This window comes from Lutra lutra, chromosome 14 (genome assembly GCF_902655055.1).
Source record: "Lutra lutra chromosome 14, mLutLut1.2, whole genome shotgun sequence".
NCBI classification, from domain to species: domain Eukaryota; kingdom Metazoa; phylum Chordata; class Mammalia; order Carnivora; family Mustelidae; genus Lutra; species Lutra lutra.
The window spans coordinates 57393780-57410496 of record NC_062291.1 but is presented as its reverse complement, the minus strand read 5'-3'; the positions used below and the strand labels follow the sequence as shown (position 1 = coordinate 57410496).

Genomic DNA, 16717 nt, shown 5'->3' with positions numbered 1-16717 from the left:
AGAGCCACTGGGTGAGGGTAAGACAGAGATCTGAGAGACCCAAGGTCTCCTCTCCTCCCGCACAGCAGCTTCCTTGTCCTGAACTTCAGGTCCCTGGAGGAGGGCCAGAGGAATTACCCGGTGAAGGAAGGAGGAAGGATTCCTTGTCTATGTGAGTTGGTGGTAACGACTGGCGTTGAGGTATGTGGAGTCCCGATCCAGAGACCTCTAGCTAGCACTACAGATCCACTGATGTGTGATGAAACTGGGCAGCCTCAGGAACCTGTAGCTGGCACAGAACATCGGGATGGCAAAGCAGGTTGGATGTGACAGGTGAGCTGGCGAGTGTTGGGAAACTCAGCGGCACCCGCTACGTCAGGCAGCGAGCCTGGGCTTGCAGGAGGAGGGGACTCCTTCTTGCTCCTCCTTTCTGTTCCTTTCTCCTTGTTTCCAGGGAGGCAGAGTGGCCACCATGGGGCTATTTGAGTTGGGGATATGCCTATAGGACTCTGCCTTACCTTTTTGGCATCATGGAGATGATGATGGTGAGGAAGGTGACAAGGACAATGACTGATGTCACTTTAGTGAACGCACATTAACACTGCTAAATGATCTCCCCCCCCCCCGCCGTGACTTTAATGCCAGTAAGATATGTGGCGGGTACGGCATTCCTCTGACTCTCCTACCGTCATTTGGACTGATGACTGTATGTGCCTTTGCCGGGAGTTGGTGACTTGCGGCTTTGGTGTACTTGTTACTGTGTTGGGAGGTTTTTTTAAGTGAAAGGGGTTCATTGGACAGGAAATTCAGTACCCATTAACTGAGGTGGGTAAACAAGGCAGGAGAAAGACCCATGGGTGTTGACTAAAATGAATAAGCAGTCTTGATGTTTGCCAGGAAGCGGGGAGGGGGGGAGTGGGTATTGAAACTCAAAACCTGAGTACCACCATTGCAGGCCTCTCATTTCACCCCAGAACCCACATGCTCTCGCAGGGAGAGCAAAATCTCCCTCATCTGGATCCACACATTTGGAATTTGGGGATGAGGCCAGGCCTGAGGTCTCCTTTTGCGCTTTCTAAGGATACAATAATAACCATGACACCAATTTTCTGAGCTGATATCTTAGAAACCAGATACATGGTAGGAGAAATGTTTAGTCTACTTAAGAATCATTTCTTTAAGCATTGTGTGAACCATGCTTGTGGTCCACTTTCAGACATTGGGTTAATTATAGCATCTCGTTTGCTCATGAAAGCAGAGCAGGATGTTGGCTTGGTAACAGTTTGTTAGCCACTGGTTTATGTAGTTATATATTTGGAGGCACTGTTTGTTTGCTCAGGGTGTGATGGCTGGTCAGCCACTCCCCTTCTCGATTCTGACTAAGATTTACAGAAGAGCTGATATATTCTGCTTGTGTCTCTGGAATTATTCCAGAGAACAAGCAAAGTTCTTCCACTTTTAGAAAAACGAAGCTGTATTTTCAGTCTCTATTTTATAGGCTTTCCTTTTCTCATGAAGTGTTTGCTGATAGGTCTTTGATACACAACTAAAGTCCTTGAATGGCATTCAAGCGTCCTCGCTGACTCTCAGGTTCCCTTTCCCCTCTAACCCTATATACAAGGTGCCCCCACATTGCTTCCTGTGGCTCAAACACATCATTTGATGTCAAGCCTTTGTGCCTTTAACCATGCCTTTACCTCAGCCAGGAAAGTCGCTCTGACCCCCTCGTCAGCATTCTCTGTGTCTTTCAAGGCCTTACTTGCCATTTCTTTGGGGATGTCCTTCCTACTTTGATCCTATGGTGGTCATAAACTGTATTTTATTTATAAATTCCTGCTTATCCCTCATAATTTTTTTTTCCAAGTTATTCCTGTTCTCTTTTGTCTCTGGAAGTTGAGAGAAGCTCTCCCGGGTTTCTGGCTTATGTGGTCGCCCCCACTGTCAGGGAGGCCAGAAATGTTCTCACCCCTACATTTCTTGGAGGTCCTAGGATAGGCTTTGAATCTTGGTTATTCGTGGATAGGCAATGAATATATGTTGAAGGAATGAGCTATGATTTATTTTATTAAATTAAATGGAAATGTACCTTTTTCACTGAAGGGTAATCGCAGCCTCCAGATGCTATTCGACTTAGTTAAAGTAAGTTAATTTGCCTTCTTCATCCTTCAGGAAGTTGTTCTCAACTTCCTAAACTTCTGTTCTATTTTTCGTGTGGCAGCACTTTTAAATGCTTGGAAACTTAATGTCATTGAGGCGAAGTCAGAGTCTTACCACACAGGCTGGTGCTTGCTGATAAGGGATTTGATAGTTGTCTCAGGTTTTCCATGTGGAGCCTCCTGTTTCTAATTCAGCTGTCAGCTGCTTCTTCTTCTTTTGCGTCTTCTTCTTCTTTTAAGATTTTATTTATTTGAGACAGATGAGAGAGAGCAGGAGCAGGGAAGGGGTGGGGGCAGGGAGCAATAGAGGGAGAAGGAGAGGGAGAAGCAGACTCCCCGCTAACGTGGGGCTCCCTCCAGCAGATGCTTAACCAATTGAGCTACCCAGGCGTCCCATCAGCTGTAAGCTTCTTGAGGCCAAGACTATAGAGGACACATTCTTGGCACTCCCCAGTGGGTCCCATGTCAGACATATTCAGTAGATATTTGCTAGGTGACTTGAAAACTCAGGCTTCAGAACATTTTATGTCTGGCTTTCAGGTATCTTTGTTTTGTAGTTTTATCATGGTGGCTTGGTTAGGATGGGTGAAAATCATAATACATGAGAAGTTTCATCCTGAGTGGGAAAACCACTGGAAATTTCTCCAGACTTCAGGCAACTCTCTGTATTCCTGCCTCATTAGTGTGATGGTTAAATTTGGGTCCCTGACCCGGGATGCAAATACAGAGGGAACATGGCTCCTTTCTTTCATGGACCCTGCCACTAGGTTGCTTGGCTATTTATTTCTATACTATTCTAAGAAATCTTTGACTCTACTTCACTCTTTCTTTTATCACCTGCACTGGAAATCTTGGATGCAACTGATGATCTTCTCCTATTTCATTCCAGCCCATGGATATATGTTCCCCAATGACCACAACTGGACTGGCCCCAGTGAGCATTCCTTTTGGGCCTAGGTTGGCAGAAAGTTGTTTCGTCTCTGCTAAAAATGTGCCTCCTTAATATCTTTCTTTTTCACTTTCTTTTTCCTTTTCACCTAAAACTTTAAGAAAATAATTCAATACATTTATGCTATAGGCCTTCTTCTTCCCTTCCTCCCTTCACTTTCCCTTACTTTAAAAATCACTAATAAATTTAGCTTAACGTAATGGAAACTGTATAGCATAATTCAGCTTTCCTCAAACTTTGGTCATTTGAGAACCATCAACATGGTTTTTGGTTTATTTTTTTCAACAGACTTATTTATTTATTTATTTAAAACAATTTTATTGTGATATAATTCATATGCCATGCAGTTCACCCATTTAAAGTGTAAAATTCAATTTTTTCGGTATATTACTTTACCAGTTTTTAAAATGTGGCAAAATATAAGTGACATATTTGTCATTTTATCCAATTGTAAGTACACAATTCAGTGACATTAATTCCATTTGCAGTGTCACATAGCCATCACCATAGTCTTTGTCTTTCATACTAGCAAAAGTATTTTCTTTGAGTCATTGCATGGTTTTTTATTTAAGTAAATTTGTTCTAAAAGGAAACTTTGCCACTATAGTGGAAAAACCGGTTATCTCTTAGTATAAAAAGAAGATAACTTTAAAAATAAAGACAATAAAAATCAAACAGTGTTATTAAGTTTTATAAGTGGTATTAAGTACTACAAAACAGTGGTTTATAGTAAATGACAGTAAGTTCTACTGGATACTCATACCTACAGAAAGAAGTCTGTGAGCTTGAGACCTTGTCCTCACCATAGTACAAAGGGAGAAAAAGAAAAGCATGTGAAAAAGATATTTAGGGGATGCTCTTACCATACTAAGCCTTCATCTCAAAATAAGTGGGGTTGAAGGAATGAAAGGGGATTGCTTTCTACTATGCAGTTCAGTGTCACCAAATATTTGCTGTAGCTTTGGAATCATCTCCCACACAGCAGGTTACATGGTTCACAGTGTGGAAAACACTACCAGAGTGCGTGAAAGCCTGGATTTGGGGGTTAAATTTTCATACATGAAACACCTGCATGATTTGGATAACTTCCTTAAATTTCTTTCTTTCTTTCTTTCTTTTTTTTAAATTTTGGCTTTATTTTTTTTTTTTAAGATTTATTTATTTATTTATTTATTTGACAGATGGAGATCACAGAGAAGCAGGCAGAGAGAGAGGGGGAAGCAGGCTCCCTGCTGAGCAGAGAGCCCCATGCGGGGCTCGATCCCAGGACTCTGGGATCACGACCTGAGCCGAAGGCAGAGGCTTTAACCCACTGAGCCACCCAGGCGCCCCTATTTTTATTTTTATTTTTTTAAAGTTTTTATTTATTGATTTGACAGACAGAGATCACAAGTAGGCAGAGAGGCAGGCAGAGAGAAAGGAGGAAGCAGGCTCCCTGCCAAGCAGAGAGCCTGACGAGGGACTCGATCCTAGGACCCTGAGATCATGATCTGAGCTGAAGGCAGAGGCTTTAACCCACTGAGTCACCCAGGCGTCCCAACTTCCTTAAATTTCTATGTCCCAGTGTTCTCATCTGGGAAATGGGCAGAATCATATCAATCCCTTGTGATAGAATAGAATCACATATGTTAAGGGTTTTGCCTGGGTCCTGGCATATAGTAAATGCTCAACAAATGTGGTTGTTTAAATGAATGATCCTTGTTTACAGTTTTCTCGGAGCTAAGCATTAACTTACAAGAAAAGTTAGCTTGTGTATTCTGAAAAAACTCTCCCAAGACCAGCAAACACCATCCTCCGGCCCCCCACAGGCTGTCAAAAAGCCGTGGTTCTGACTGACTACCAGACAGTGTGCAGGAAAAAGACAGCAAACTTATTGGTCTGAAAACTTAACTGGATGGGAAGAGAATGCAGCCTAGGGTCAGGCCTCTTGAGCTCACAGGACCCCGCTGGTTCCGTGGGTGTTCAGTGTCGCTTGATTTAAACCCCATCCTTGGCATGTGCCCGTTGGCCCAGGTGGTGGGTTGCAGCACATCTAACCCAGGGTGTCTTGGCTCAGAATGAGGCAGCCCCACCAGGCATTGGCAAGCTAAAGCCTCAGTTGTGTCTCCTTACGTGGCCACCAGAGCCCCACACCAGGAACAGCGAGTGACAGCTGCTTCCTGCCCCGGACCCGGCCACAAACCAGCAGGGCCCGGACTGCTGGGGGCCAGTTCCCGCTGGCTTGCTTCCTTCCGTCCTTCAGGCACAGGGTTTCCATCTCTAAAATGAGGATAAGATAATAGTTCCAATCTCCCAGCGTTGTCGCAAGTATTAAATGAGATTAAGACTATCAAGCAGTCCCCACAGTATTCAGTAACAGGTAACTTCTACTGTTACTATTAGTAGGGAGGGGTCTGTCCCCAACATTGTCACTGAACATGCGCGGCTCCATGGGGCGTGGTGGCCGTCCCGGCACACACTCATGCGTTGCATTCACAATGCGCAGTTTGTTGACCCAGACAATACAGAGACACCCTCATAAAGGATAAAAATTACGAACCCTTAGTGTTGACAGATTATTCTGCTGTTTTTAAATATGTATAAACATATTCATCTCCTTATGTTTGCTGTTCCTTCCCACCTCGGAAAGCAAAACACGAGCAAAATACCGATGTCGGTGTGAAATGAATAAAAGGCAGCCGGACAGGGCTTTTTTAGCCAGATGAGGCTGGCTTATTACCACAGCACCACTAGCGTGGCTTGAGGCTGTGGTGCTTGCTCTGTCCACTGAGGGGGCTTGCTGTGACTCCCCTGGGTTATGCTGGGGCTTGGATCTCCCACCACATTTCTCTGTATGAAGTAGTGTACAGGGAAGCCTCTGGTGTTCGTGGGGCTCAGACACCTCCAACGCATATCGCCCTGCCGCCTCTCTTCTTCCCTCATTGGCCCCTGACCTCCCGTGCAACACCGTCTAGCTGCTGACCCCCCCACACACGCACACGCAGGCACCACCGTCTTGTGGCAGGACCCAATTATAACACGGTCATCCTGAGAATCTGGAATGTCTTTGCATCTTACTTCAGAGGCACTGATTCTCATAAGGACTCAATGAAAAGCCTGAGCACAAATTCTCATAAGGATGATATCTGAGGCCTTTTGGCAGATGCCAGTTTGAGAAACGTGGATTCGCGTCTGGCCTAAATCTCTAGAGTATTTGGAGCAGACTCCAAAATGAAACACAATATTTAAAAAGACTAATAGGCAAGCCCAGGCCCTGGATGAGAGTATAATAGGAGTTAAGAAAAACGGTCACTGAATTATCTGGCAGAGAAGGCAAAGTGTGAAACACACATGTTAGCCTCTTCTTGCTAATAGGAGAAAATAGGCAAGTTCTCTCAAGAGATGAACTTTTCAGGGCACCTGGGTGGCTCAGTGGGTTAAAGCCTCTGCCTTCGGCTTAGGTCATGATCTCAGGGTCCTGGCATTGACCCTGCATCAGGCGGTCTGCTCAACAGGGAGCCTCCTTCCCTTTCTCTCTCTCTGCCTGACTCTCTGCCTACTTGTGAACTCTGTCAAATAAATAAATAAAATCTTAAAAAAAAAAAAAAAGAGACGAACTTCTCCTGCTTCTGAATCCAACGAGTATTTGCCACATGAATCCTTTATAGATGAGACTCCAGGGAGCCGGAGGCACCAAGAAAGTCTTTGTCTATAATTTCTCTAGAGTTCCTGTGGACCTTATAAAAGCTGAGGAAATACTGTTCAATTTTAAAGCAGTGAGGATACTGTTGGCGTCTTAATAATACTTAATAATACTTCACAGTGGGTGGGGGGAGGTCCTCAGGGTTTTCAGAGCACCTTCTCTCAAACATTTCTTATTTGAGTCCCAGGACAGCGCCCTACCCCCCAAGATGGGGAGGGTCATTAGGGGTCTGCATCCTGAAGTGGCCACGTGTGGTGCTGTCTCTCTCTGTCAGGTGGGTTTCAGGGGTGCTCTCGTCTGGCTTAGAATTTCCTCCAAGGAAACCTTGGGTTTGCTCTTCCCTGGAAGGTAGTAGTGGGTAAGTGGTGGTGTGTCAGCGCCTCCAGAGTCGGCCTCAGGATGGATGGCATCCTGCCTGACTTGCTGAAATGAATTCGCTGCTGGGAGCGAATTCATTTCAGGTGACTGAATGGATAGATCTACTGGAAGGAACTGTTTATATGGCCCATCTGAACACTGACCAGTATCTGCCAAGTGCCACACTCTTAGGGTAAGTCTCATTTGTGCCAAGCTAGTGACACGATTCGGCACAAGATTCGGCTGCTTTCTCTTTACCCAACCCCCAGCATCCGGGTGCTTTCTCCCTGTGTAAACTCATAGAACGTATGAAAGATGGATAGGTAGGAAGGAAGGAAGAATGGGGGAAGAAGGGAAGAAGGGTCATGCACAAGCCAAGCACAGATTTTGTTCTGACCCTTTATATCCATTTCTCTTAATATAGTTGATACCCTACACTAGAAGATATATGGTTTTGTATCTTGCTGTGTTGCTTGACATAATGTCATAAACTTGTACTTTAAAACTCTTTGAAAATAATATTCTGTAAAAAGATTTTATTTGTCAGAGAGAGAGAGGGGGAGAGCGGGCGGGCACAAGCAGGGGAAACAGCAGGCAGAGCCAGAAGCAGATTCCATGCTGAGCAAGGAGTCTGGTGCAGAACTCAATCCCAGGACTCTGAGATCATGCATGACCTGAGCTGAAGGCTGACGCTTAACCGACTGAGCCACCCAGGCATCCAAAATTAATATTTTTAAGTATTCTTTCATCAGACAGTGAAGTTGTTTTCCACTTCTCACGGATGCAAAGAATGAATTAGTAGACACCTCGGTTCATTATCTTTGTCTACATTTTGAACATTTATTTTCCTACTTAAGAGAAATTTGTAGTAGAATTATATACCAAAGGATACAAACATTTTAAAGACTTTCTCTTTCTCTGTATATGGACACATGCCTTTCCAGAAAGGTCTTACCAGTTTATACTTCCCTCAGCATCGAACAAGAGTAAGTATCTGTTTTTCCTCACCTTCAAACATTTCCTAATTCAAAAAGGTAGACTAGCGATATGTTATTTTTATGTGCATTTCCATGATAATTAGTGATAATGAAGATGTTTTATTTTTTTAGATTGGGAGGTAATTTGTATTTCTTCTTCTGTGAATTATCTACTTATTTGGTGTTTTTAAAGAGATTTCTATGATCTCTTCATATAGTAAGGAGATTAGCCCCTTGGCATATATATTAATTTCTAATTTTAAACCAGTTTATGATTTGCCATTGGATTTTTTGGTAACAACTTTATTGAGGTATAATTCACATAATGTTGTACAAGTTAGCCAGTTTTTTCAAAATTTTATTTAAATTCTATTAACACAAAAAAACACCCCCCCAAAAGCCCAAAAAAAACCAAAAAAATAATTTCTATTGACATATGACCATTAATAGTTTCAGAGGTAGAGTTCAATGATTCATCAGTTGGATATCACACCCAGTGCTCATTCTATCAAAAAAGTTACCCGTTTAAAGTGTACAATTCAGTGGATTTTTGGGGATATTCACAGACTTGTGCAGCTATCACCACTGTTAATGCTAGAATATTTTCATACCCTCCAAAAAGAAACAGCATACCCTTTAGCTATCATCCCCCGAGCCCTACTTCCCCACCAAGCCCCCAGCCATAGGCAACCACTAATCTACTTTTTTTCTCTATAGATTTGCCTCCTATGGACATTATTATGTATTTGGAATCACACAATGTGTGGTCTTTTGTGGCTGGCTTCTTTCACTCAGCATCGTGTTTTCAATGTTCAATATTTTATTCCTTTTTATGACTGAATAATATACCATATTTTGTCTATCCATTCATTAGCTGAGGGACATTTGGGTTGTTTTCACCCTTGGCTATTATGACTAATGCTGCCAAAGCAATACAATTTAGATTTTAGTTTTATAAAACTTTGTTTACTAAAGTTTTAAATTCATACCAACCCTATTGCTTGCCTAGATTGTATTTCTTTAGTTGTTTAAGATGAACAAATCTTTTCCCAAACCAATGATAAAATTTTCAGTTTTTAATTTTTTTAAAGGATTTTATTTATTTATTGGAGAGAGAGAGAAAGAGTGAGAGAATATGAGCAGGGCGAAGAACAGAGGCAGAGGGAGAAGCAGGTGCCCCTCTGAGCAGGGAGCCCTATGGGGCTCCATCCCAGGACCCCGGGATCATGACCTGAGCTAAAGGCAGCTGCCTGATCGACTGAGCTACCCAGATGCCCCTCATCTTTTTAATTTTTAATTTTTTTTCATCTTTTTAATTTTTAAGATCTGTTTTATTTTTCACTTTAGTTTATTTTTCACTTTAAATCAAAGCTTTATTTTGGAGTATATGAGAATTAGGAAGCATCTAAATAGTCCTTCTGTCCCTTCACCCCCACCCCAAATAGCTAAATTTTTCCAGTACCATCTGCTGAGTCATTTATTCTTCTCACCAACAATTTTCTTTATTCTACACTGATTTCTAATGCTTTCTTTATCACATATTAAGTTTTTATGAGACTAAAGCTTGATTTGGGGGTTATCCATTGTATTGAATTGCTGTTTAATTTTTTTATAAATGTAATATAAAATGGGATTAAACTTTATTGTTTCTTGAATATTAGTAAGAGGCATAAAACCTATATAAATGGAATTTTCCTAGATAGGAAAATTGGTTATTATAAAGAAGAACATTGTTGCAAATATAATTTAAAATGCAGCGCAAGAAGAGAGGTATGTGGCTTATGCTCTGAATTTTATTTGAAAACTGAGAAAGTTTTTCTTCCATGATTATTGATTTTGTCAGATTTTTTGCTTGTTTTGAGATAGTTTTGGTAATTCATATTTTTCTATAAAAATTGTATTGAAATTTTAAAAATTCGTAGCATAAAGTTTTCACATCAGTATGTTTCTAAAATTCTTCTCCTTATATGTCACTGTCATGTCTTTCTCATTGGTTTACTTATATTTTCTCTATACTTTCCTCAATATATTTATTAGAGCTTTGACTCTTTGGCAAGCTGACTAATAATAGATCAGTAACTTGGGAGAAATGAAGAGTTTTTCTTTTTTGAAGCAGTGGAAGACTGTACAATGGGTCTGTTCCAAGGAGCTTATACCTGTAAAATAACTTAGAATAGGGAATTGGCAAAAGTTGATGCCTAGCACTGGACCATTCAGGGTAGTGTCTAAACAATTCTGGGGGAATTCCAGGGAACTTCGTGCAGTTTCAAGTAACTGATGGGGTGTTTTAAGTCAATGAGGTAATTTTCTTATCCAGGAAGAACCTCAGAAATGGAAAAAAAAATGGGATGGTTCAGGCATCTAATAAGAAAATATTAAAGCTTGATGTGATATTATATTCAGAAGAAGAATGCTAATTATCACTGATCTTTTTGGCTCTTTCCTAAACAGTCTCCCTCACTGGGTGGTTGTTGCTTGGGTGGCATGTACAGCTCTGTCCGTGGGGATGGGTCCTGGCAGTTGTAGGAGTGGTGCATCAAGGAGAGAAGGCAGCAGAGAAGGAGAAAATGGCCGCCTCTGTTAACATGGCTGGACAGCAGGGAGGCAGGCAGCTGCTGCACTTAGCCTTTGAGGGGGATAATTAGCACTGATAGAGGAGTCAGTAGGACTGGAAAGGAAAGGAGAGCTCTAGCAGATTGATGGCTCTGATGCCTAGTGAAAACCAGCATCAACCCTTCTTGGAACTCCCAGGGTTCTTGACCTTGTCTCTTAGCCCTAAATTCTGCTGGGATTCCTGTTGTACAAGCAAGGTCAGAGACCTGGCTGCTTCTGCCAGGCCTTGTGGAATAGTGAGTCATGGGGGAAATCCCAGAGAAGGGAAGAGCAGTAGGAGTGTGCCTCCCACCCATCACAGTCTGGGGCCATGCAGAGGCAACTGTCATTACAGATGTCAGGCTCTAGAATGAGACCACTGTCTCAGGCTGTGGGGTTTTTAAGCTGCATATCTGGGAGTCCTGGGTCCTCTCCCCAGCCTGAGCAGGTCCTGGAGGTCCTTGCCTCACAGTTACAGCAGTAAGACATGATGGTGCCTTGCCCCCTCAGCCCAGCTCCCCCACCAAAGCCTTCATGGTCATGGGAGCATGGCCTGTCCCCTGTTATGACCTGAGGTCTAGTCTGCAAGCCTGTGGGTGCAGCTTTCTGGGGGCCTGAGGCACCATGCCAGCATTTTACTAGGGCTGAGTACTGTGGGCTCTGCCAGAGGCCACCTCCTTCCCTGGGAGTCCAGCCTGCAGGAATCAGCCAAGAGAACCCCTGCCTCTCACTAGACCTGCCCTTTTAGATTGTGGACTCTCCAAAGGCAGGCTTGATGTCTCATTCATCTTCATGTCCCCTCAGTGCCTGACATGTTTGGCTGGATCTGTAAGTGGTTTAGGAGTGAAGAAGAGGCAGCCCAAGAAAGGAACTGGATGAACCTTCCTTCCCTTAATGATTCTTAACCATTTTGTCCTTCTTGGGAGATCTGATGAAAGCTTTGGACTATCTCCAGAGAAGTATAGACAAGCATGTGCACGTGCACACACACACACAGAATCTTGCACACAGCCTATCAATTGATGAACCCTAGTTAAGAGCCCCTGCCTCAGAGTTCTGGTAGGTTCCACTTACATTACCTCAGCATCATCTCATTCTGTGCCATGCCCCACACATCTGCCCACCCCCTTCACTTGCTCTGAACCCATGCACAGTATAGGTGTTGGCTAGGGTACTGATCTGGAACCCAGTTACTTTGATCCAAGATTTGTTGAGAATGATTGCTTTTCACGGTTGCTATAAAGTGGCTCCATGGCCTAGCCATGACCTCAAGGAATAATGGCTTCCTGGACAGGACAGGTTTTACTTGATGTTCAAAAGATGACCTTTAGTGGACAGCCCGTGCTTGACCCCACCTGAGGAGAAGGGGCCTTCTTCCCTCGCAGCCACCAAAGCCAGCAGTGCAGGAAGCCTGGAAGTAAAGCTTCCAGAAACCTACTGGTTGAAACTAGACTTGCCAGCCTTGGGCAACATCCTGTTTCAGACTTTCTGGTCTTCTCCACAGTCTTCCTCTTGCTGTCACCCTACCCTTGTGCTCTAACGGGTAATTGACTTTTTCCCAGTAGGTTGTCTTTCATGATTTCCTGAGTCACTCCCTCCAGCTTGTATTTATTTGACATTCAGAGCATTTCCTATTTGGTAATATTTGGGGCTTTCATGGGGTGGAACATGTCTATGAGTTCTCCTTCCTTGTGTTCCCATTCAGTGATGTCCTTTGTCCCGTAGATTCTGGCTGTGATTCAGTCACTGACACCGAGACTGAGGACGAGAAGGTCCCTTCCTACTTGAAGCAGCAGAACCTGCCACAGCAGACTTCACCTGGGAACCTGATGGTGGTGCAGCCGGACCGTATTCGCTGTGGGGTAGGTGCTCCTGGGGCTGGTGGATCCTGACAGTGCACGGCCTTTTCAGTGGTTGCTTCTGTTGCAGTAAAGGGAGTGTAATCTTAGCCTTCCCTCAGGGATTCTCTTGTAGATTAGCTGCCCTGGGATTCCCAGTACCTGAGCCCTTGAGCACACCTCACTCCTTTTTTTTTTTTTTTTTTTAAAGATTTTTGTTTTTATTTATTTGACAGAGATCACAAGTAGACAGAGAGGCAGGCAGAGAGAGAGAGAGGAGGAAGCAGGCTCCCCGCTGAGCAGAGAGCCCGATGTGGGGCTCGATCCCAGGACTCTGGGATCATGACCCGAGCCAAAGGCAGAGGCTTTAGCCCACTGAGGCACCCAGGCGCCCCACCTCACTCCTTTAAATAAGAGAGAGGGAGGAGAGCCTAGGTGGCTCAGTGGGTTAAAGCCTCTGCTTTTGGCTCGGGTCATGATCACAGAGTCCTGGGATCGAGCCCTGCATCGGGCTCTCTGCTCAGCGAGGAGCTTCTTCCCCCTCTCTCTCTGCCTGCCTCACTGCCTACTTGTGATCTCTCTGTCAAATAAATAAAATCTTTAAAAAAAAAAAAAGAGAGAGAGAGGCGAGCTCAGGAAAGTGTGTGTCACCCCTCTAAGACTTAAGTTCATAGATCAGAAATATAGATGTGTGGCAGCTTACCAGACACTTATGCCAACCCTGGAGGGAGAGGCCTGGGTCTTTTCCTGCCAGCCTAGGTCTGGAAGGAAAGAGAGTGGGGGGTGCATTTTGAAAGCTTGCTTCTCCTTCAACTGACCACTCCCATTCCCCAAGTGAATGCCTTGAAGTTCGCTGGCTGCAGCGTGCCAGTATTGCTTGCTAAAAGGGCTAAGATAAAAGCCAGAGTATAATGTGACTAACATTTTCAGGATGGGACCTATGTTAACAGGTGACTTGAATGTGATGGCCCAATGGATGCGCCACTGTCATGCGAATTCTACCATAGAACTGGTAGTTTTTCATTATCTTTCGTTTCTTGTTGAAAATGTGTGATATTATTAGTTCAGAGCAGCAGAATGCTTTCCCGTGGCTACAAGCTCATAAACATGCTGGGTTTAGATTGCACAGTAAGACAGGATCATTGTATGTGGCCGGCCTGGCAAGAAATCATCAACCGAGCGAGGTGAAGTAGAATTCGGGTTGTTCCATGCGTGGGAAAAATCTGCCCTTCAGTAAGGTATTTGTGCCCATTCAAGAAGAGTATAAGAAGCAGACCCCAGGAGGGGTCCTCCAGGCTGACGCCTGTCACATCGTAAGGTCCATGTGTCACCCAGGGGTCTTGATAAAATTCAGACTTTGATGGTTCAGTGGGTCCAGGAGGGGCCTGGGATTCTGCATTTCAAACCGCTTCCAAGGCTGTCAGCCTGCCGGCTTTCCATGGAGCAGTCAGGCTCATGTCCGAATAGTGCTTCTCAGACGATCGGTGAAGACCCGTTTTATTTCGTTCTACAAAATTCCCAATTCTGCCATGCACCAGTGCTTTTAAAAATGCCATAAAAGAGAAATGCTGTAAAAATGAAATAAAAAGAGGTACAAGCCGTTGGATTTTAAATTATTACATTAGGTCCCACAGACATAAAATTACTCCCATCAAACTGCTGTAAAGCTTGATAAATGTTCACTCTTGGTCTTTGTAACTTGTCCCTTTGGGACCCGTGGTGGTCGGGCCCAGAGCTGGACTGCAGACCCCTCCCTGCTAGCGCTGGAGCTTGGGGAGTCGGGAGAACCTCTGCCCAGCACCCTGACTGGGCACCCAGGATGGGGAGGGGACACTGACTGGCCTCCTGTTCCAGGTGGAAACCACTGTCTACGTCATCGTGAGATGTAAGTTGGATGACAGGGTGACAACAGAAGCAGAATTTTCTCCTGAGGATTCTCCCTCCGTCCGGGTGGAAGCCAAGCTGGAGAATGAATACACCGTTTCTGTGAAGGCTCCCAGTAAGTAGCCCCATCTACCTCCGGAAATTAGGCGTCCTGTTCAGGAAGAAGCCCACTCTTGCTTTCTTTTTCTTGTCCTGTCTTTATTCAGCAGCTGAGAAAAGTGACAGCCAAGATTTGGATTTTGTTGTCATGTTCTATTTAAAGGAAAAGGAAGTCTCAGAAACATGCATGTGCGATGGGGGAAAAATGGATATTGTAAAATTTTTATCTGTAAGAAGTAAACATATTAAAAATTTTTGAGGGCTACCCGGGTGGCTCAGTTGGTTAAGCGTCTGCCTTCAGCTTAGGTCATGATCCCGGGGTTCTGGGATCGAGCCCCATGTCAGCTCCCTGTTCAGCAGGAGAGTCGCTCTGCTTCTCTCTTTACCTCTGTCCCTTAGCCTGACTTGTGCACTGTCTCTCACTCACTCTCTCTTTCAAATAAATAAAATCTTTAAAAATATTTTTTTGAAATTAGAGAAAAATAGAAAAAAAGTCATCACACTACTACCCTGTCTTTTGGCCTTTGTTCACAATTTTAAAAACAGAGTTGTTTTCAATATTTATTCTCTCAGCATCCTTTTGCCCCCCCCTTTTTTTCCCCTAAAGATTTTATTTATTTATTTAAACAGAGAGAGAGATCACAAGTAGGCAGAAAGGCAGGCAGAGGGTGAAGGGGAAGCAGGCTCCCCACTGAGCAGAGATTCCCGATGTGGGGGCTCCATCCCAGGACCCTGAGACCATGACCTGAGACCATGACCTGAGCCGAAGGCAGAGGCCCAACCCACTGAGCCACCCAGGCGCCCCTTGCCCCTTGCTGTTACATGGACCTTGTAACTTTCCATTTTATAGTATATTTTTTCTATCATAAAACTTATGTGAGTTCAATACTGAAAAGTTAAAGAATGCAGGGGCACCTGGGTGGCTCAGTGGGTTAAAGCCTCTTCCTTCGGCTCAGGTCATGATCTCAGGGTCCTGGGATCGAGCCCCGCATTGGGCTCTCTGCTCAGCGGGGAGCCTGCTTCCTCCTCTCTCTCTGACTGCCTCTCTGCCTACTTGTGATCTCTGTCTGTCAAGTGAATAAAAAAAAAATTAAAAAAAAAAATTAAAAAGGAAAAAGAGAAAGTAAAGGAAAGTAAATAAATGCAGCCAAGGTAAAGGAAAATAAATGGAAAATTGCCTTTATGCCCCAAAAGAAATCAGTGATTTCTGTAAATTTTCTGCATCTATGTACATATCTTTGTATAGTCTCATAGGCCACTTTTGTTACCTGGAAGATACCTATGAGTATTTGCTCACATTAATAAGTATTCTTTTACAACATAATTCTTCATGGTTCCAAACTAATCCGTTGTATAGATGTATCATAATTTATAAAACCAGTTCCTTGTGTTGAACTTGTATCTTAGAAGTCATCTTGTTTAAAGCTGCATTATACTCCCTTGAAAAGAAGTATCATCTTTTAATTTTTCGCTTCCTCATTGTTACGTATTTATGTCATTCCTGATTTCTTATTGTCTTCTTCCTATTTTAAATTCTGATATATCAAACATCTTTATGCTTGCATGGATTGAGGAGTATTTCCTCAAGATGGAACCCCTGAAACGTGGTGCATTTTGAAGGATCCTGGAAAACAGGGCTTCCTTGCTTTCGGAAATACTACTCCTATCTATCAAGTTTGCTATGTCATGGCCAACCCTAGGCATTATCATTTTCAAATATCTTTGCTAATTCGATGTCTTTTGAAAGAGTAGCCCATTATTTTAATTTGCATTTCTTTGATTACTAACGAGGCTATTTTTCCATGTTCTCTACTTGTTGCATTTCCTCTTTTGTGAATCGAATCTTTGTGGTTGGTATATTTTTAATTTTTCTTTCCCCCTCAAAACCCCTTCCTGTGGTGGAGAAGAGCTAAAGAGCACAGAGTCATGACAGCCAGTGAATCAATTCTCCCAGTCCAGGGCTATGGAAGCACTGAGTTCCGCCAGCCAGGATCTTTTCCCACCTTGTGGCCACCGCTGACCTTTGTAGATTATTTATTTATTTATTTTTTAAAGAAAGATTTTATTTATTTATTTACTTGACAGAGATCTCAAGTACGTGAAGAGGCAGGCAGAGAGAGAGAGAGAGGAGGAAGCAGGCTTCCCGCTGAGCAGAGAGCCTGATACGGGGCTCTATCCCAGGACCCTGGGACCATGACCTGAGC

At 43.6% G+C, this 16717-nt stretch overlaps 1 protein-coding gene across 4 annotated transcripts in view; it reads left to right on the top strand.

Moving 5' to 3' along the window:
- Positions 1-16717, top strand: part of PIK3AP1 (phosphoinositide-3-kinase adaptor protein 1) — a 117316-nt gene that overhangs the window by 44323 nt on the left and 56276 nt on the right. For all 4 annotated transcript variants that reach the window (XM_047701808.1, XM_047701807.1, XM_047701810.1 and 1 more), the window contains 2 exons: positions 12418-12554; positions 14385-14529. In XM_047701808.1, coding sequence (XP_047557764.1) covers positions 12418-12554; positions 14385-14529 — 282 coding nt within the window. The remainder of the gene's footprint in view (positions 1-12417; positions 12555-14384; positions 14530-16717) is intronic.